At 38.5% G+C, this 20,348-nt stretch overlaps 1 protein-coding gene across 2 annotated transcripts in view; it reads right to left on the bottom strand.

Moving 5' to 3' along the window:
• The window catches only part of TMEM135 (transmembrane protein 135), a 186,409-nt gene that overhangs the window by 45,441 nt on the left and 120,620 nt on the right, over window positions 1-20,348 (bottom strand). For both annotated transcript variants that reach the window (XM_074148217.1, XM_074148225.1), the window contains one exon: window positions 19,118-19,164. In XM_074148217.1, the coding sequence (XP_074004318.1) occupies window positions 19,118-19,164 (47 nt within the window). The remainder of the gene's footprint in view (window positions 1-19,117; window positions 19,165-20,348) is intronic.

Here is a 20,348-nt window from a genome sequence, read left to right on the forward strand (position 1 = left end):
GATTATGCATAGTGTATGATTTTAATGTGATTTCTAAAAATCAGTATAATTTTTAATTAACATTAGCTGTCTATGAATCAAGTGTGTCTGAAATAAGGATGTGCTGAGAGACTGAAAGTGCAGCAAAAAATCACCATCACCAGCCCAGCCTGCTTTGGCAAGTCACAACAATATCTTCTGGCTAACTCACTATATGCTCCCCAAAGAAAACAGACAGCATATACGCCAACAGCAAACCCACTGTAAATGATCGCATCTTCAACTTTAGCTTATCAAACATGTAACGTAAGCAAATGTTTCTTATACACCCAAAGAGAAAAGCATGGATATTGGGTAAGAAACCTGAATAATTTATCCCTACATTTTCCCTTTATATTCATCAGTTATTAAAACAAATTCAAGCACATGCTAAACAACTTTGATAACAGTCTAGAGAAGTCAATGGATTTACAATAGGATATTAGCCTATATTATTTTAATAGAAATATTATTACTCATGAGAGTAGTACTGCTTGGGGGGGTTTGTGCTGATTTAACTCAAACTGACACTGCCTTGTCACCAACTCACAGCACGTACACTACAGTGAAAACTTTCACACGCTTATCAGAAGCCACAAATAACGCTCCAAACATCTTAAAATGATTTGAAAGTTTAGCTTTCAGCATAAGGCTTACCCTTTGTTTGTACCCATGAGAAGAGGTGTATCAGCAAGAAATTATCAGTAACCCGTCAGTCCATATTACAGAGTGACAACAGAGGATGAGTTAAATTCCGATTTCATTAAGTCAGCTTCAGAAAGTGACAAATGCAGAAAACCTAACAGTGATTCCTTTTAGCTGGGTCTAAAAATTAAACTTTTCAGTTAAAAAAAACCCAGAGACTCATCAAATCCCTTTTTTCCTTGTTTTATGAACTATTCTTTCCAAAATTAAAAGAATAAACTTGAAACAGAATTCCAGGAAGTAGCTTTTCCATTTATTTCTACATTCTGGTTTCAAGCATTTTATTAATTTAGTTTTTCCTCAAGTGCTATAGGCTGTTACCTATTTATTTAGTTCTTCATGGAGCAGCAGAAATTTCCTAACCCAGGAAATGAGTAATTCAAAAAACCTTAAGCTATTTGTTAGTTTCATCGTACCACTGATGAGATTTCAAGATTGACAAGATTTCAAACAGCCTTCTACAGCAGCTGTTAAATAAAGGTCTGGGCTACAATCACGTTTTTTTCTTTCTTTCTACAAGAGACCTTGCACTCCTAGAATAAACGCATACAAGCATGTACTAGAGACCCACTATACAATAACTACCATGCATGTTTCTTGTTGCATGAAATCATAAACGTGTTCCAGATACTCCTCAGCATGTCATCTCCCTCTTAGAACCGATCTCTGATGCTTCAGTGACATGTTATTTATTTTGCTAGCAGCCCTTCCTCATAAATTCTACCGCTAAATACAATTTACTGTTCTCTGGCATCTAGGTGACACACACAAAATGTAAGGAGTGATGGTTCACTCCTTATGCAGGAACAATTCCTGCAGGCAATGGAAATTTGATTATTTTATAAAATCTAATACAAATACCGAAATTTATATGTTAGTTTGATGCCACCCATTTAGCCTCCACTTACAAATGCTCATCCACTTGAGCAGTCCTCCTGAGCTCAGGATCAACATGCAGCATCAGAAAGAGAATTAAAATTACACTTCAACTTACATCACAGGTTATGCAGAATAATCACATAAAATTACAAAGATCTGAACAGAAGAAATTTAATATAGTCCATTCTCCATCAAAAACAAGGACTGCAGCTCTACCATTTGTGTCTTCCATGACAGACGATACAATGATGGAAACTCGTTGCCTTTGAACAAACTATCCCACTGTTTAGCAAGTCTTAATATTAGAAAGCTTCTTCGATATAATTATTTCCAACCTGCATCTACCTTGTTTCAATTTTAGTCTATTATTTCTTTTACTTTTCACCCAAGAGAGAATTCTTTATTCTTTTCCTCACTAGAGGAGTATTGCATACATGAGAAGACAACTATCAGTCTAGAGTTTTTCTAGACTGAACAAAACGTTTCAAGTAATTTCAAGTTCCTCAAAGAATATGGTCTATAGATGTCTGATCATTGTCATTCTACTCTGGGATCTGCACAATTTGCCCATGTATAGACTGAATTTTGTTATTCCAGCTGACATTATCGACCCTAAGGAGAGGACAATGGTAACTTCACGTGCTTTACATGCTGTGTTCTTATTCATATGTATTTATATAATATATATTTATTTATGTATACAATTACAATTGGTTTTTTCCACATCCCAGTACTTGGGACTCATGTTCAGGTCGTAATCTAACTCCTCGGCCCTGCTATGAAGAGCTGTGACCTAGGAAGGAGTTCCAAATTCTTCATCTGTACGGTTAATTCTTTCTCCCAAAAGAAACTTCCATCAAATTGCATCCTATATTTTGGGAATACTTCTCCAATTTGCCAAACTGTTTTGAATGACATATTTATTAAATCTCTGGATAAAACCAGACATGTTGGAAGAATGGCTAGGTCTCATTGTTCAATAACTTTATTAATGACTAGAGTGATGACTTGGAGATATTAAATCTGTGGATGGAACCAATTATCTCTGGACGATACTTCCACTCTGACAGTAAACTCAGTACTCGGGTTTTTCAGCCAGTTTTAAGTAAGAGGGTTTTTTTCCCCAGGGTACTTTGAGGCCTTGCTTATGAGAATGTCACATGAGAGTCTGCCTAAAGACTTACTGAAGATATACGATATCCTCTATTACTTCTGAATCAACGAAGCCTCTTATCTTCACAGAAGGAAGCCAGATTGACTTGACATAATTCATTCTTGACCAATAACTGTGCATACTGATATCCAACTCCTTGTTTCTTCTAAGTGTCTTCAAGGAGTGTATTTGAGGAATTATCCCAGAATTTTTTTGGCATCTGCATGATCCTGGGCTAAACACTAATGTTTCACTGAAAAAAATTAAATATGCTTTCATTCAAATTTATACAGAAAAAAAAAAAAAATCGCTCACAGTATCCTGACATAGCAGAAAATTACTATTTAAGACACCTAAGGTATTCTTCATACTTTAAAAAAACCTTAAATTTTAACCTAAAACACATTAATTCTTACTTTTTAGAGCAAAATCTGAACTATGAATATGACTGTTTTAACTTAATGTTTCTGCAGGTTTTTCCTCACTTGCTATCTACTTATACAACTCTTATACAACTTATACAACTACATACAACTCTTACATACAACATACCACAAATGAAATTAAAGTTTCTTAAAAATCTATTGAAATTTTGCATTGAATTTTTGAACCATAGTTTCAGCTGATGATTAGACCCATGGTTTGATGTTAATGTGAGCGAGAGGAGAGTCAGATTCTGAATTACAGTTTGCTATTAACCAGATCTGGTTAGGTTGGGGCAAGGATTATTTAGGCTAAAAATACAAGACTAGAAGCCTTTCCTCAGTATGGTTTCTAGTCCAGATACCAAACATACGAAAGAGAATAAAGAATGTCTCATTCTTCAGAATATTTGAAATGGCCCATAAAGTCTCAGTTTCACAGAAGAAGCTGGTTTTTCACAGCAGTTCCTTTTTCTGTGAAATTGAGACTTTATGAACTGAAGCATGTCTGTGAAAATCATCTATGACATAATTTATACTCTTCTGACCAAATAATGTATAAGCAGAAGGTAGAATGAAGAAGAATGATGTAATTCAATGTTTATAAAGTAGCAGACATTTGACAGGCTTCAAATTATGTCCAGGATACACTGATTGATACCATTATCCGTTAGAGTGTTTTCCCTGACATTTTATCTTAAGGCCAAAAGCCAAAAGAAAGACCACAAGCATCTAACCACAAAGTAGCTCTTATTTTCCTATTCTAGTCAGCAATTAGCTCACAGGAACAGAATTCCAAGTATTTCCAATGCCTGTAGTTAAAAATATGCTTGTTTCTAAAATAAAACATAAATGTCATATGTTAAAAGCCATATTTGAGACTGTACTCCGTAGACTACAAATATACATTAAAGTTGTGCAGTAGTTACATGTAAAATATTTAATTGTGTGCAACCCTTACATAAACAGAAAAACTATCTATTTTAAAAGTACATACCAAACCATGTAGATTCTAATGTAATGTAATTGCCTTCTGCTTTTCATGAAATGGAGATTTTCTGCCCTGACTGCTATCAAATCAGAAACATGTGATGAGTGCGAGTTACTAGTTTAGGACATGAATTTCATGACCACGATGGTGTCTGCAAGAACCACAGCTCAGTTTCTCCTTCTACAAAGGCCTGGAGCAATCAAAACAGGTAACTTTCAAATGACAAGCAGGGATTTCTGAAATCTAATCCATCCTCTAAGAATTATGATTCATTTCTTGGTGTGACTCTCCTTTCCTAGATGCATTTTGTAAATAAACAGATTGTTCTTAAAAGTTTCATAACTGCTACTAAAAGGATTTCTTTTTTCTTTCTCTAATGTCAGGATGATTTTGTTTTTCTAAATTAAATAAGCAACTACACAGACGTATCCCTCAGCTCAGCAAAACTAGATAACTATTTTTAATAGAGCAGCAACAAAAACAGGAAGAACTGACAGGAAACAGTTGGGAAAAAGAAATTAAGCCAAGGAGCTGGGAGAGTAAAGAAAACAAGAGAAATAAGAGCACAAAAGCACTAAATCAACTTCACTTTCACCATATTACAAAAGTACATCTCTCGAATCCTAACTGACATGTAAAGTTCCCCAGGAAAACATTGCATAAGGCGATGACAAAACGTTAAAAATAATTCTTTACAGTTGCACAATCTGTTTGTTGTTCAGCTCCTTTTCTTTCCCTCTTTTAGAAATTGCTTAAAAAGAGAAGAGAATATTAGGGAATTGAAATTCACGTTCCCACTCCCTCAGAAAGCCAAAATATAATAAAAGTATCCAATTCTGCTGAAGAAGGAAATGAAAAATAAATCTATTAAGTTAGTGTTTATTTAGCTTAAAACTCTACCTTGTTATACAGCTGCTTATATACTTCTTCCTACCTTAATTTTCTGACAGCAATTCTGTACCATGCCCCATTTTTTAAAGTTAAATTATGTCCTGTAACAGGAATGCAGGAGAGAGAGCCCTGTGATTTAAAAACTGGACTGGAACTCTGTAGCTCAAAGGCATCTCCACCACAGATTTTGTATCTGACCTTCTGTAGGCTTCTTAAATCTTCTCCCTTAGTTTCCCCTCTGTAAAACATAAAGTGCCTCAAATGTATGTGAAAGGGTAAGTCAATTCGCTGCCAAATCTTTACTATATAACATATACAGAAGGAAAATCTTACAGAAAAATAATTTAAAATACAGAAGGAAAATCCTAACTTTCTATAATGTTTAATGATAAACATAAGCAAAATGTATCTAACAGTTTTGAAATCCTGCAAAAATAAAATCCAGTCCCTACACCCTGTGAATGGATCTTTTAAGCATCAGGATTAAAGCAGCCGGAAATCTTGACGGCGCTGTGCTTCCACTCGCAGACCTTGACACTTTAATGCCAGGATCAAAGAGAGAAATCGAATCTGTGAAGCTCAATTGCTTTCTCATCATCTGACTTGTAATATCAGCCTTGTTCTGACCACTGCCTCGGGAGCTGGGAGCCACACGGGTGATGTGGGACACTGCCAGCCATTGCATCCCTGGAGAAGGCATTCCAGGGCAGTCAGAACACCCAGGTCCCCGGCAGCCACAAACAGTTTATTCTCAAAGCCTGAGAACCAGAAGCTATTTCCCCTCTTTTATTTTGCATTTAAGGATGACAGGAAGATGATAAACAGCCAAAGGCCAGACACATCAATATGCTGGCAGGACAAAAGCCCTTTGTGATTGACAGACGAAACCTAAAGAAGGGGAGGAGACCCCCTTTTTCTTCCTTTGGGGATGGCTCTGGACAGAGACGCCTGAAATTTTACCCCTCAAAAGCTTCTCCTGTTACCACCAGATCACCTTGCAGGTAAACACCTTCCTGGTTCATTGAGTCACTGTTACATATCTGAAAAAGAATCTCCACTGAAAAGTGATAATGGTGGAAAAATACTCCCTATTGTACAGCTATAATTCTTGCACCCCGTGTCTGTAGGTAATGCATTTCCTCTCTCGAGGAGGCTGTGCAACTGGATCCAACTCCATGTAAAGCAATCTGTTAAAACAAGGACAAGATTTATTGTTGGAAAGAACAGGTTTAAATAAATTCCAGGAGCCTACGTACCATATGTCTAAAAGTGACCACACATGGAAAATTAAATTTAATGTCTTCATATTATATTCAAAAGTTAACATTTTCTGTAAAAGAATAAACTTTGATTTAACAAATAAAATGAACTATCTGCAATAACTGGTGTTTCATTTTAACTCCTAAAGAAACTACTTATTTCTATAGACTATTTAGTTAGATTTTTAATAGCATACACACAGTATTAAAATCCTTATTTAGTTGTTTTGTAGCATGCAAAGTGGCAATGGAAAACATATTATACTTTTATGAAGTGTATTTCTTTCTTCCCATACAGTCATAAAATCATTGGTACTACTTAACCCACAAGAAACAACGAAGCAAGCCACCTGAGTTTAGTGTAAAAGTGGTTTTGTTTCTGTTTGAAAGCAGTGAAGCCAAACAAAAGAGAAGTCACTCACTTTAAAAGCGCCTTCTTGACTTGTCACATTATTACTAAAGAACAGACTTATCAGCATACCTCAATATGAAAAGCTGCAACCTCAAAATAGCTCAGAGAGACAAGAATTAGATAGAACAGCATTTTCTTCACTCACTGACAGCCGAGTAAGCCTACTCTGCAGCCGTTCTGCATATTGGAGGATCAGGGGCAGCGTGATTTAACCAGGGGAAACTAAAAAGTCAGCCTGACTTCAGCCCACACAGTTAATATGCCTCATTTGGAACTAATATAACCAAAGCTTATACCTTCAAGAACAGAGCTAGTTTGAAGACATGACTATAACACAGCAATAAAATACACGCCTACTTATTTCAATTCACTATCACTTTTTCAACTTGAAAGACCAAGTGAAAGATAGTATGAACTGGGACTGGAAAACCTCCTATAACAAGAAAGGCGAAGGGATTTGAGGCAGTACCCATCTTTTTTAAGAAAAGCCAAAAGGACAACAATCACTTTTATTCTAGGGTATCATTTGAGCATAATAAAGGTTTAGGTAATGCTTAGTTATATAAAAACATAGGCAAAGACACAGAGTGCTGCACGAGTATGTAATGTTTCTCTACTAAATCAAGAGGCATCAAAAAAAAAAAAGGAAAAATGACTTGGTGACTTGTAAATTAGGTACTTGGGATTCATAGATTCATAGATTGGTCCAGGCCGGAAGGGACCTCCAAAGGTCATCTAGTCCGACCTCCCCGCAGTCAGCAGGGACACCCCCAACTAGACCAGGTTGCCCAGGGCCTCGTCGAGCTTCACCTTGAATATCTCAAGGGAAGGGGCCTCAACCACCTCCCTGGGCAACCTGTTCCAGTGTCCACCACCCTCATGGTAAAGAACTTGTTCCTAATATCCAATCTAAATCTCCCCTTCTCCAGCTTAAAACCATTGCCCCTCGTCCTGTCGCTGCAGGCCTTTGTAAACAGACCCTCCCCAGCCTTCCTGTAGGCCCCCCTCAGGTACTGGAAGGCCGCTATGAGGTCTCCCCGGAGCCTCCTTTTCTCCAAGCTGAACAACCCCAGCTCCCTCAGTCTGTCCTCATAGGAGAGGTGCTCCAGCCCCCTGATCATTTTGGTGGCCCTCCTCTGGACCCGCTCCATCAGGTCCATGTCCTTTCTATATTGAGGGCTCCAGACCTGCACACAGTACTCCAGGTGAGGTCTCACCAGAGCAGAGTAAAGTGGCAGAATCACCTCTCTGGATCTGCTGGCAACACTTCTTTTGATGCAGCCCAGGATGTGATTGGCCTTTTGGGCTGCGAGAGCACATTGCCTGCTCATGTCCAGCTTCTCGTCAATCAGCACCCCCAAGTCCCTTTCCTCAGGGCTGCTTTCTAATACCTCATCCCCCAGTCTGTATTTATACTGAGGATTGTTTCTTCCCAGGTGCAGAATCCTGCACTTGCTTTTGTTGAACCTCATGAGGTTCATCTGGGCCCACCTCTCCAGCCTGTCCAGGTCCCCCTGAATGACATCCCGTCCCTCCGGTGTATCGACAACACCACACAGCTTGGTGTCATCTGCAAACTTGCTGATGGTGCTCTCAATCCCTCTATGTCTTTGATAAAAATGTTAAACAGTACTGGTCCCAGGACAGACCCTTGAGGGACACCACTAGTCACTGCTCTCCATCTGGACTTAAAGCCATTGAGTACCACCCTCTGGGTGCGACCATTCAGCCAATTCCTTATCCACCGAACCGTCCACCCATCAAATCCGTATCCCTCCAATTTGGCAAGCAGGATGTTGTGAGGAACTGCGTCAAAGGCCTTACAGAAGTCCAGATAGATTACATCCATAGGTCGCCCCTTGTCTACTGACCTAGTCACTTTATCATAGAAGGCCACTAGGTTAGTCAGGCAGGACTTGCCCCTAGTAAAGCCATGTTAGCTGTCCTGAATCATCCCCCTGTCCTCCATGTGCCCAAGCATGGCATCCAGAAGGATCTGCTCCATGATCTTCCCAGGCACAGAGGTGAGGCTGACAGGTCAGTAGTTCCCAGGGTCCTCCTTTCTTCCCTTTTTAAAAATGGGTGTGATGTTTCCTTGATCATCCTTGATCAAGGATGATCATCCTTGATCATCCTTATTGGATGATCCAATATGCTTTTACATAAGTACTCTCTGAAAAGCTTTAGTTAAAAGCAAACACAGAAAGCTGCACTACAGCCTTAATTAAGCAACCATCCATGTTCTCCCACTCTCCCTGCTACAGCTGGTTCACGGCTGGTGGAAACCCTGTCCTGCGTGGCCTCTTCCTCCTTCACTGCGGACACCGTCCTGTCTCCCCTCCACGCATTTCTCTTTTCTTCTCTGGTCAAGCAGCATATCTGATAACAAGAGCACCTAAAGGGGAAGCAGCCAGTTTGGCACTCGGCGTAGCCCCTCAGTCATCCTCAAGTGTGTGCAGAGGCAAAGGAGAGAGAGGGATTCAAAGAAGGAAACGTTTTGAAAGGAGAGGAGCATCCCTTTCCCCACTGCACCCAGCGCCTCCTCCCAGCGGCTCCCGCTGCCGCTGCCAGCTGCCAGCATGGGGAAAGGGACACAAATCACCCGTCTCCACGGATAACAACGCTGTTGCACACTCAGTCTCACCTCTCCTGTCCTCTCACCTGCCTTTCAGGAGAGACTGTGGAGCTGCCGGCTGGGACGGGACAGGCAGAACCCGGCACTGGGCACCGGCACGGCACCAGGGAACAGCTGCTCTGAAGAGATGCTTCTCTCTTCCTAAAACTTACTATCAAAAGGAGCGTTTAAGATATTGCAAAGATATTTACGCTTATCCCTTTGAACACCTAAATCTTACAATACAGATACTGAGGTTTGTTTTTGTTCTCTGCAATGCACACAGACGAACGCTCAGTAACCCCTTACCGGAGATACACATGGGCTTCTCGACGCTGCCTGGCTTGGTGTGACAGCCCAACCATGGCTGACAGCAAAATCACGGAATGTAAACCCATGTGGCACGCATTTCCTCCGAAAAAATTGTGAAGACAACAAACATCAAGTGATTAACTATCATCATCAAAATGTCTACAGTTTTCTCTCGGGATATCTTCAGGAAAGTAATCTGATAACTCCTGGTACCTTAAGACTAAAGTAAGTATGTTCTAGTAACATTTCAGCATCGCAAACATATAGATTCAGAAGGTAAACTTGAATATTAAATGTTTTACATTCTAATCGCTAAACTTACTATATTGTTATCACATACTTTTCTCAAGAAATTTTACACAGCACCAGGAAAAAAACTAATTACACTGAACATTATTTGACAGGTGCCTAATTTAAAGGAATACTTTAAATGTTATCCCCAAATTGGCAAAAAAAAAAAAAAAAAAAAAAGTAGACATCACAGGACTATTACCAAAAAATGATGTGGAATTCAGTAACAAGACAATGATAACATGGCTGTGTATTTTTTGAAAGATAAAAATAAAACAAATGGAAATTTAAGTTGCCTTCTCAATTCATTAGATGCATCTCTAGGATGCATCAGAAGTAGAAATGGTTTCTCTTTTTACTCTTGACAAGGATCTAGAGAAATTACAAAGTTCACTGCAGTTTTGTACTTTGTATTCCTGTACAAATTAGAATAATTTTACTTTGATTTCAGAAAGAGGCTTTCAAATAATTGACATAATTCTTCCATGTAGGAAAGCATTAATTCTATGATGTCTTTTTCCTGTCATTTCCATCAAAGGCTTTGGTGATAACCCAGAAAAATCAATACTTAAATATATACTTATATACATACATACATATATATATTTGATAGTTGGACTAGATGATCTTAAAGGTCCCTTCCAACCTAGACAGTTCTATGATTCTACATGTCATCTTCCTTTTTTGCTCCTATTAGCAGAACACAAATACTGTTTTTTTCATATCAAAGCCAAAAAAAAAATGGGTTCATGAAATAGAAGGATAATACAAGCCAAGTATGCAGAATAAGTTAGAAAAACGATGGAAAAATCACAGAAGCATGACCTTTCAGCATTTCATGAATTCTTAATGCCACCTCTCACAACTATTTTAATATGGTTTCTAGGTAACTTTAAGGAAAGACATTAGCCTAGATTTATGCAAGTAATTTTGGTGCACAATCACCTATATCATCAGCTAGAGAGAGGCAGCTCTGCAACAAAACTAAGCCCAAAGATGGGAATTGCCCATCTTTTTATTCGTATTTCCTAACTTAAATATATGAGACAGGTGCCTAAAATTGAAGATGAATTTTGAAAACCTGTTTACAACAGGAACCACAGCCATGCTAAAGATCTGACTGTTGTAAGGTTCTCTTCAATGCTAGACTGGAAATCAGAATTGATTTGTTTTAATGTTATGAATACTATTATTGTCCCGTTCCTCGCACTCTACCCAAATAAACAGGTGAGAAACAGTGATTTGTACTCAAAAATATAAGGACACAGAAATTGAAAAAGTAGGATTTGCTCATGGACATCCTACAGCAGCCACCGCAGATCAAAGGAGGTGCAAGAACATCACCAGGGGAGGCTCCTGAACCTACTAGAGATGTCCACCGGACACCACAATTTTTGCGCCCTAATACGTATTTTCTTTCCAATGCCTTTAAGTCTGGAAATTCTTCTTACCTGTATGAAAAACATCACAAATTGTTGCACTTAAAATATATGCTTAAGGCATATCTTTAACTCTGCTACATCCTTTTTTGAAACCGAGGTGGATACACAGTGTGAGCTTGGGGAGATCAGTCTCCCTCCTGTGAACACGGAGAGAGTCAGGACCCAACCTTGGCAAAACTCGGCAGCAACTTCCCTTCAAACCGAAACCCAAACAATACTCCAGGGCATTGCAAGTTTTAAGGGACAGAAAAAGAAAAAGTCATCTGATTGTATGCTCTGACATGCTCTGGGCAATCCTGCTTCGGCAGGGGAGTTGGACTAGATGATCTTTATGGTCCCTTCCAACTCTAAAAATTCAGTGAAATTCAGTCTGCTAAAAGAGTATGGGGGGGGGGAATAAATAATAAGTGCTTCATGAAAATAAAGAAGTAAAAATACTTTTTCACCTTTTCTTCTACTGGTATATAGACAGAAGATAGATTATCTCACCTTTCTACCCATATATTTGCATGTAAACCGAGCATATGCAGCTCTAAACGCAGTGTTCTGCCAGAGAAGTGTCAGCATTAACCTACAAGGTTATCTTCTCATCCGCAACCCCCTCCTGAGATACCATGTTTTACTTTTGCTCATACTAAATAAAACTAACTGATATTTATAGCATTTTTTAGGAGACTGAATGTTTTCATCTACTCACCAGGTCAACCAAAATACCTAAGAAATCAAGTATCATGACAGTTACCAAAATAATGCTTTGAACCACTAACTTTGAGATGTTTATATAAGGACAGCAAAAAACATATATAAACATGGAAAAAAATTCTCATCTGCTTTTTTCTTCTGATTTATTACCTAATAATTCAATAGCAGAGGACTATTAATGTACTCCCATAATTCTTCAGAAATGTAAAAGGCTTAAATATAATCTTTATAAGACAGGGGAAGAGTATTTGATATGAAATCCATATAATAGCAACTCTGCCTATTAAGCTCGCTCGTTCTATAGTATAAAAGAGAGTAGAATTAAAAGGCAAAAATATCTTTCAAGTAGTTGCTTCTGTACGAAAGGGAGTTAGGTGATTAAACAAGAGACTGATATGGCACTGGCATCGCACATTTAAAAGAAGAAAAAGGCACTTTGAAATATCATGTCGAAAATACTGAATAAATTACAGGATATGTGTTTCACGGGGAAAGAAGAGTAAATAGCTGTAATTTGGGAGGCTAGAATTTCATTAATGATATAAAGGGCTCTGCAAACAAAAGGACCTTTCTTAAAGGTTTTCAAGGACTTTACACAAGTTTCAATACTCCATCTTAATGGCAGTATATAACAGTAAATGTTCGTTTCATTATGTTTTTCATGATCCATTTTCAATCAATAGATAATATATAAACGACAGTAAGAGACCAGGAGCTTTCTGTTGTGAACCATGCAGACCCCGAGTTATGAAAAACACCACACTCATTCTGCTTCGGGAAATCACAGCAGTAACTTCCGATTGTCTGAAATTATTGTTTCAGAAAATAACATTTTAACATTTATCTCTACAGAAGGCAGACTTCATCCTCAACTTATGATCAATCAATCATCAGAAACATCCAACCTCCCATAATAGCTGGTTTCAGCTCGTACATGGGGCTTTCCTTTCTAGGGTTCAAAGCAGATGAATTAACATATGCTTATTATAACCTGGTAGTATATAGTCTAAGGATTAACTACTATAGCAACCAGTGCTGTAGTCTGCCAAAACATATTCACCCAAATTGCTGGATTTTCTAAATTTATGTGGATAGGATTTATATGTAGGTGTTCATTTATTGTGCAGAGATTGCAAGTTTTCTATTATGTGGATTTCTTCAAGTATTTATAAAAGCACAGCCATTGCAACACCCTTCCAAAAAAACCCAGTGTAATATTCAACACAAAACTGCTACTAAAATAACATTAATTAAATTGTATTTTACAAATGTTTATTTTATGCATTATGAGATTCCTCCTGCTTGTTCATTTTAGTCTGTGCAATTATTCTAAAACAGTATTCTGGATAGAAAGTACCATGAGTTATTTGAACTGAAATAAGATGACATGAAGTCATAGTATAATCAAAACCTTTCCACCTATAACCTTAGTTCCATGCAAACGGTAATTTTTTTTTTTTTAAAATAGAAGCACTAAAGAGAAGTGCTTTTGTAACAAGACCCTTAAAAAAAAATAGTGCATTTTTAAACAAATCATACATGACATATATGACATCACAAGCAACATCTTTTTGAGTAAGCGATGAGTACTAATTTCCCAGTGGAGCTCAATGTCACCTGAAAATGAATTCCTAAAGATATGGGAATGTGCCTCTCCCCAGACACACTTATGTATATAAGTTTCGGGGGGGGGAGGGGGCAGGAAAAGGTGGACGAGGAAAGAATTGTGTTTCAACTGTGGTTACCTGTACGTGTGCATTAAATACACGTTATGGGAGATTGCACTACACAAGTTACTGTATACTACAATTATCCAAAAATGAGCGATGCGTAATTTCATCACTTTCAGTGGAGCAGAGCAGAGCATTTTGAGACAAAACAGAGGCATAAGTTAGCAGAAAAGTATCAGAAAAAGAGGATGGAAGAGAAAAAAAGAGGCAAAAATATGCTTCCTCTGTGTGTAAATATAACATTGTTGCTTGTAAACCTATCATCTCCATTGTATATTCTTCTATTTTTTATCCTGTCTGCTGACATGATCTTATTTTTCCCCCTTCTTCAGTCACCCTCTCCTTCCCTCTTCCTACTGTCTTCCTTTCTCTTTGCTCCTCTGAATTTACCTTTCATTCTGACTCCCTTCTTCACACTTTATCTACTCTGGAGTAATTGTTCCTGGTTTTTCTTCTACCATTTCAGTTCTGCAACCTCCCTTCTTAACTCTTGAGATTTAGCACCTTCTTCTTGTTGTCCCATAGTAGATGCAACAACATTTGAACAGTCTAACAGAATTTTGGGGAAACCCCACTGATAATTATCAAGGCTGCTTGGAGAAGTTTTCAACTAGTGCGAAACATCTGCCATAGGGATGGGCTGGGAGCATCAGGGCAGCAAGTCAACACGGTGTGAGGACAAAGCCTTCCAGCAGAGAGTACAGGGCACTCATTCTACAAATCGAGAAACTTTTCCCATACCAAATGATAGGAATACTATTTGAATACTTCCAATTTTCTTTTTTTTTTAATAATGAACTCGTCAGATCCATTACGCAGGATTTGGAGGCAGAAATCAGATGTGTTGATTGGGTTGGCAATCAGAAACATCAGCGAATTACAAGTGCCCGGCCAAAGGACCATTACAGAACTTGTTTTGAAAATAATTCAAGAGAGATATTACAATGTGATACTGAGAAAATTCACGTTAGAAAAGGAAATACTCAAACCAAGAAGAACTTGCCTATACTTCCATAAACCAAGATTCATACACCTTTTACGACAGTATTTCCTAATTGTGTGGGTAGGAAAACACCCACACCAAGGGAGAGGTATGATCACATTACAGTTATGTGCCATATTGATTTTGTTCTCTTTTAGTGGATAACCATCAACCAGAGCACTTGCCTTCCAGAAGCAACACCAACCAAGCTCAACTCGACAGGCTGTTAACAAAATGGCAACCTGAAAGATATCCTGAAATTTGTGTGATGTACAGAATATACCTTAATTCCTCCACAAAGACGACAGTTTTGAAGTTTCCAACCCAAATTACTTTTCATCTCCTGGGTTCAGCAAAGATCACTTTAAGCCATGCTGGTACGCAGTCACTTTAAAATGACAAAAGTCCATGTGAATGCCAAAGAGCATCTCTGCTTCCCATGCTTATCCCAGTCACTATCCCAATGCCAGCGACTGCGCATCGCGGTACAAGCTGTGCAAGGAAAATGATCCAGCTCAAAACTATTCAGAGCAAAAACAGTGGCTAAATTCAGTTAACCCTGGAGCCAGCAGAAATGTTAGCACCAACCAGAGCAACTGACTGTGGACATTAATCACATTAAATTCAGAAAACTTAACAATAGCCTCAGATGAGGCAATTTATATGAACTCGGAAAATAAAGACTACTTTGCTTTTATTCCTTGTGTCATTCGACTCTCAAGCATCAGTCGTATCCTGGTAGCTATGCTGACATTAAGTCTCTTTTTAGAAAGGTTTTAAGCTTCAGATTACACCACTTAGATGTTAGGATTTTATCTTTAATGACGAAAAGGATTACATATCATCTTGGTGACCAAAAGTGCTACTGCTCTCAGCACCTTTTAGGCTATCTTGGGGGGGTGGAGAGGACAAAAAGCCACCTTTGAGAGTGGCAATAAATGCTTGTTAGCAGTGAACAGCATTTTATAGTCAAAGGGAAAATATTCTACAAGCCAAGCAGATCTGACTCTGAATAAGGTGTTTTTCTGAAAGTACTGTAATTCTAATACAATTTTGTCAGTTTGATCCGCTTATGATTAGGAAAAGGCTGAAGTCATTTTGAGTCATTAAACAGAGGAAATGTAGTTTAATGACTCCCCTCATTCTTTTCTATTTTAGATGGCAGCAGAGACAGGAAGATTGTCTCTCCCAGGGCTCTGGATAGATCCATAGAGGATTCCTCTGAGGCTTGTCCAAAATCTTACTGAAGGGAATCAATGGTGAATTAACATATGGGCTAAGACAACAACCAACTCACAATCCCAGTCCAGATGAACTCAACAAAAACTTTGAGGACTGATTGAGTGACATCTCTGTCATCTGTCTTCTCCCTGAGTAGTTTTTCCTCTAATAGTATATTTCCATGATTAGATATTCCAGAAGAACACTTTAATTCATTGCGGTAGAAGAGTCACATTTCTCCATCTACAAATTTTCAGAGATGCCCCTGGACCGCTGACACGTTCCCTGCCCTCCAGTCCCCACTCCATACATTTTACAAGACATGGTGACTTCTGCAGCACAGAGCTGTAATTTGGAATATTTTCCAGGTATACCTTGCAAGTTGCATTCAACAAAGCACACCAAGGTTATCCTCCTCCAAAGACTTCACTGGCCACTGTCTTTGACACCTTATTACATGTCATATTTCACAACATGACAGCCATTGATGTGCACCAAAAAATGGAAGAGACTGAGGAAGTCAAATATCCCTTTCCCTAAGTGGTAATACCTACATTATCCAAAATCCTTTCTATGGATCTGAAAGGACAGACAATCTGCAGCCTCGCCAGGGCATCTTCTCACTGCTTCTTTCTTAAGATTTCATTCCTCACTATTCTAAGTGAATTCATCCATGCTGCAATTTACTACTGTAAGAAGAAATGTCTTGCTTTGTTACCTTTTACCTTTTCTATCACAGCCAGCAAGAACAGACTATTTATTCTCTTCCTCTTTTCAGCAGTCTTGTACGTACGTACATGGAGACAGTTATTCCATCCCTTATTTATTATTTTTAAAAGTAAACAACCACAATCCATCCTTTTAAATAAACCATGTTTTCCAAACACCAGATCACTGGAGGAAAGACTCTGAGGTTTCTCTGCCTCTTCCGTATTCTTCTTGGTGTGGAAAAATCAAAAAGGACACAAAAATACACTGAGAACTCCTTAAAGTACAGCAAAAAGGCAGCTTACGCACCTCACAAGCTCTATACATCCCGTCTCAGTGTTTCCCTTGTTAAAGGTATGTGACATTGTTGACTTGCATTCAGCTGTCAGTGTGCGACAGCTGCTGTTGGGTCTTTTTCCAATGAACTGCTCCCAAACCATTTGATTCCCCACAGCTCCTCACCTGTAAATGTGGTACCTCAACCCTGTCATTACTAAGCAGCTTTATCGTTTCTCAGATCATAGCTCCAGTTTGCATCTAACCTGAATTCCAACTCTGTGCTGCAAAGTAACTGCAGTTCCCAGCCAGCAGATTTACCTACACGCGTAATAACCATTTTCACTGTTATCTCTGTCATTATTTAAATATAAAAATATTGAACAATGGAGGACTTGAGCAAGTGCTTGTCAATAGTCAATACATCCTCTGTCTGACAGTCAACCTCCGACAAGAACTCCATCCACAGGTTATCCTGGGGGTTCTGTGCTTACCCGAAGGTATTTCCACATGGACCATCTATACCTAGTTACTTTAGGAAAGTACCACATGAATCACTATGAAGAAGTTCTAATCACAATACCGATTACACTCAGAAAGAAAAAAGAAAATAAATTGGTCTGTGCTAATTATTTTTGGATAAATCTTCTTTGATTTACTGTATTTGTTCATGTTGACAAACAAATAATATCTTGAGGGGTTTTTTTTTTTTTCTGAGAATTAAACTAATGGACCTATAACCTCCTGGTCTTGTGTTTTAATTCCTCTGTTACAACACCAGAGACAAAGAATATTGCTGATGATTGCTCAAAAGGATAACCATCAAGTCTGGCACGGAGGGACTAATTTTAGAAGAGAAAGTGCTTTGGAGCCCATTCAACTGTCAAGTGTTGCTGTCTCAGGTCAGGGAGGAATTCACCAAATACCTCTGGGCTCTGGTCAGTTCTTGTTTAACGTCTCTAAAATAATGCTCCATTACCAAAGACATAAACAGGAGACAATTAGCTTCCTCCAAAATCATATACTTCTATCTTTGACCAGCATTTTAGTGGTTTGGCTTAGTTTAACCAGCATTCATAGACAGGTGTCTAACTTCAACCTCACAAGTCAAATTCTCCAAGGTTGTTATGCCATGACTCTGGGAAGCAGAAGAAAATAAAACAAGGAGAAGGCTACCAATACGAGGGTCTTAATGGGTGGTAGATGAAAAGAGGAGTATTTCTTCGAATCCTTTAAATTAATAGCTTTCCCTTATCCAGAGACTGTTCTTGGCCAATATCCATAAGTAATTCGTAAGTAATGGAATTACAAAAAAACAAGCTGCAGCTTCCAGAGTTTTGCAATTACCAGGGGATCATGTGGCTCAAAGAACCATAGATGGCTACACGCCACAGAAAATTTTAAGTCAAAGGGCTGGAGTGAAAGGTTACTTTAGCGAGCAGCTTTCCAGCTTGAGATATAATAAAGAAAATTTGAGAGGTTTGGTATTTAAAAGGGAAACAATGACAAGCTAAATGACTTATTACATATATCTTTCAAACTAAGAGAGAGAAAAGTTATTAAAATGAGTGTCTCATCCAACCTCACTACTGTGTGTTTTAAAAAAGGATTACAACCGGTAACTTGTGAAAACACATGTGAAACTAGGTTACTCTGGAATTAAAAGGAAGTTGCACCTGCACATGTGTCAAATATTTGATATTATTTAAGACTGTAAAATCTCATTTTCCTGTTTCTCCTCTGTTTTCACCAGAAGAAAAATGTTATCTTCCCTGCCGTAAGCTATTTAAGAACTTACTACTTTTCATGTATTTCAGCCATTTTCATACTATGTAATATTAGCTCTCCAGGGTCTTAATTATGAGATGAGAGGAGGCTCCTTAAGTAATCAGCATAATCTCCAAAAGATTTAATGCATTTAACTCAGCATTTCCCTTTTCAGCCTAATTAAGTTCACAGCTCTGGGTTTTAATGCCACGGAAGCACTCTACTCAATTCAGAAAGCTTGAATATACAAGTTTTCAGATGAATACCAAAAATCAAGTAAGCTCTTAAAAACACCATTTAAAATACTCTTTACAAACATAAATAGATATACTAGCAACATACCTGAAAAAGAACATGAACAGAGCAGCTGTGATGCAGAACAAAAGGACCTACAAGAAGGAGAAACGAGTGTTATTACATTAAACATCACTCTACTACTGCATGTTCTGTTCTGGATCATGAAGATTTTACAACTGTTACTATAAAAGTTACACTTTTTTAAATATGCCTGATGAGCCAGAATGAAAGCTTGTCTGAATCCACCAAAAAAGATTCTCCTGTTTCTAGTGGTCTTTGAGCCATTCCTGTAGAAGTTAAAAGAATATATGAAATCCAAACCAGGGTAGTGGGGCAACAAACAGCAGACGATGCCACAAAGAGTCTGGAATAAAAAAAATAAAAATAATCAAACAATAGAATGAAAAAATCCAGTCTTGCGGTACATTATAAAAGAGCCAGTGAGCAAATTTAGCAGCTCCCCAACACTGAGAGGGGAACATCCCGCTTCTTCCTCCCATCCTCTCTGCTGGGGCTCAGTGCTCTTACTTCCTCCTTTACCACCTGCACAGTGACTCCAAAATGCTAAAGAACATGAACTCAAGGAGGAAAAAAAAAATTAATCAAAACTTTGGAGAGTTTTCTGCCAATTTGGTGAGATAAGGTGGTGACTGGAAGGGTGTAAAAGCACCAGAGCAGGCACAAGCAGAAGGGAAGGAGGGGGACCACAGTGCCAGGAGCCCAGAAGGGGAGAAAGGATGAAGCCATCCTCCTTGAGACAACAATAAGCCGTTACACTTTGACTCCTTGTACGTACAGCTGGTTCAGGAACAGCCATACCGTGCTTTAAATTCATAACCTGCCTTAATCCATGCCATCTTTTGCCAGATAAAGCTCGAGAGAAAGAAAATACTGTTCTGTTCTAGATACACTGGGCCATATTCATACCATCACTCAGGAGGCAAAAACCTTACAGAAAAATCACAAGTGTTTTAGAAAACACTTGAACTTCTTTTCGAGGGTTCAAGAAGTTTTAATCATGATAGGATACAGATAGCTTAAGTGAAAAGAAATGGGAATGCTGGTGGCAGTGCGCATTCGAAGGTTATAAACACGTAGAACTAGGCTGCTGCGTGGTGATAGAGATCAGGAGGTGTGATAGAAATTTGAATAGGGAAAGCTTACAATGACTTTCAGAGAAAAAAACGATGTCTCATCTTACAATGGGACCATCTTACATTGTAAGATGTCTCATCTTACAATGAGACTATTTCCCTTTTCTAAGTCCTCTGCCGTG

This window comes from Numenius arquata, chromosome 1 (assembly GCF_964106895.1).
Source record: "Numenius arquata chromosome 1, bNumArq3.hap1.1, whole genome shotgun sequence".
Lineage (NCBI taxonomy): Eukaryota > Metazoa > Chordata > Aves > Charadriiformes > Scolopacidae > Numenius > Numenius arquata.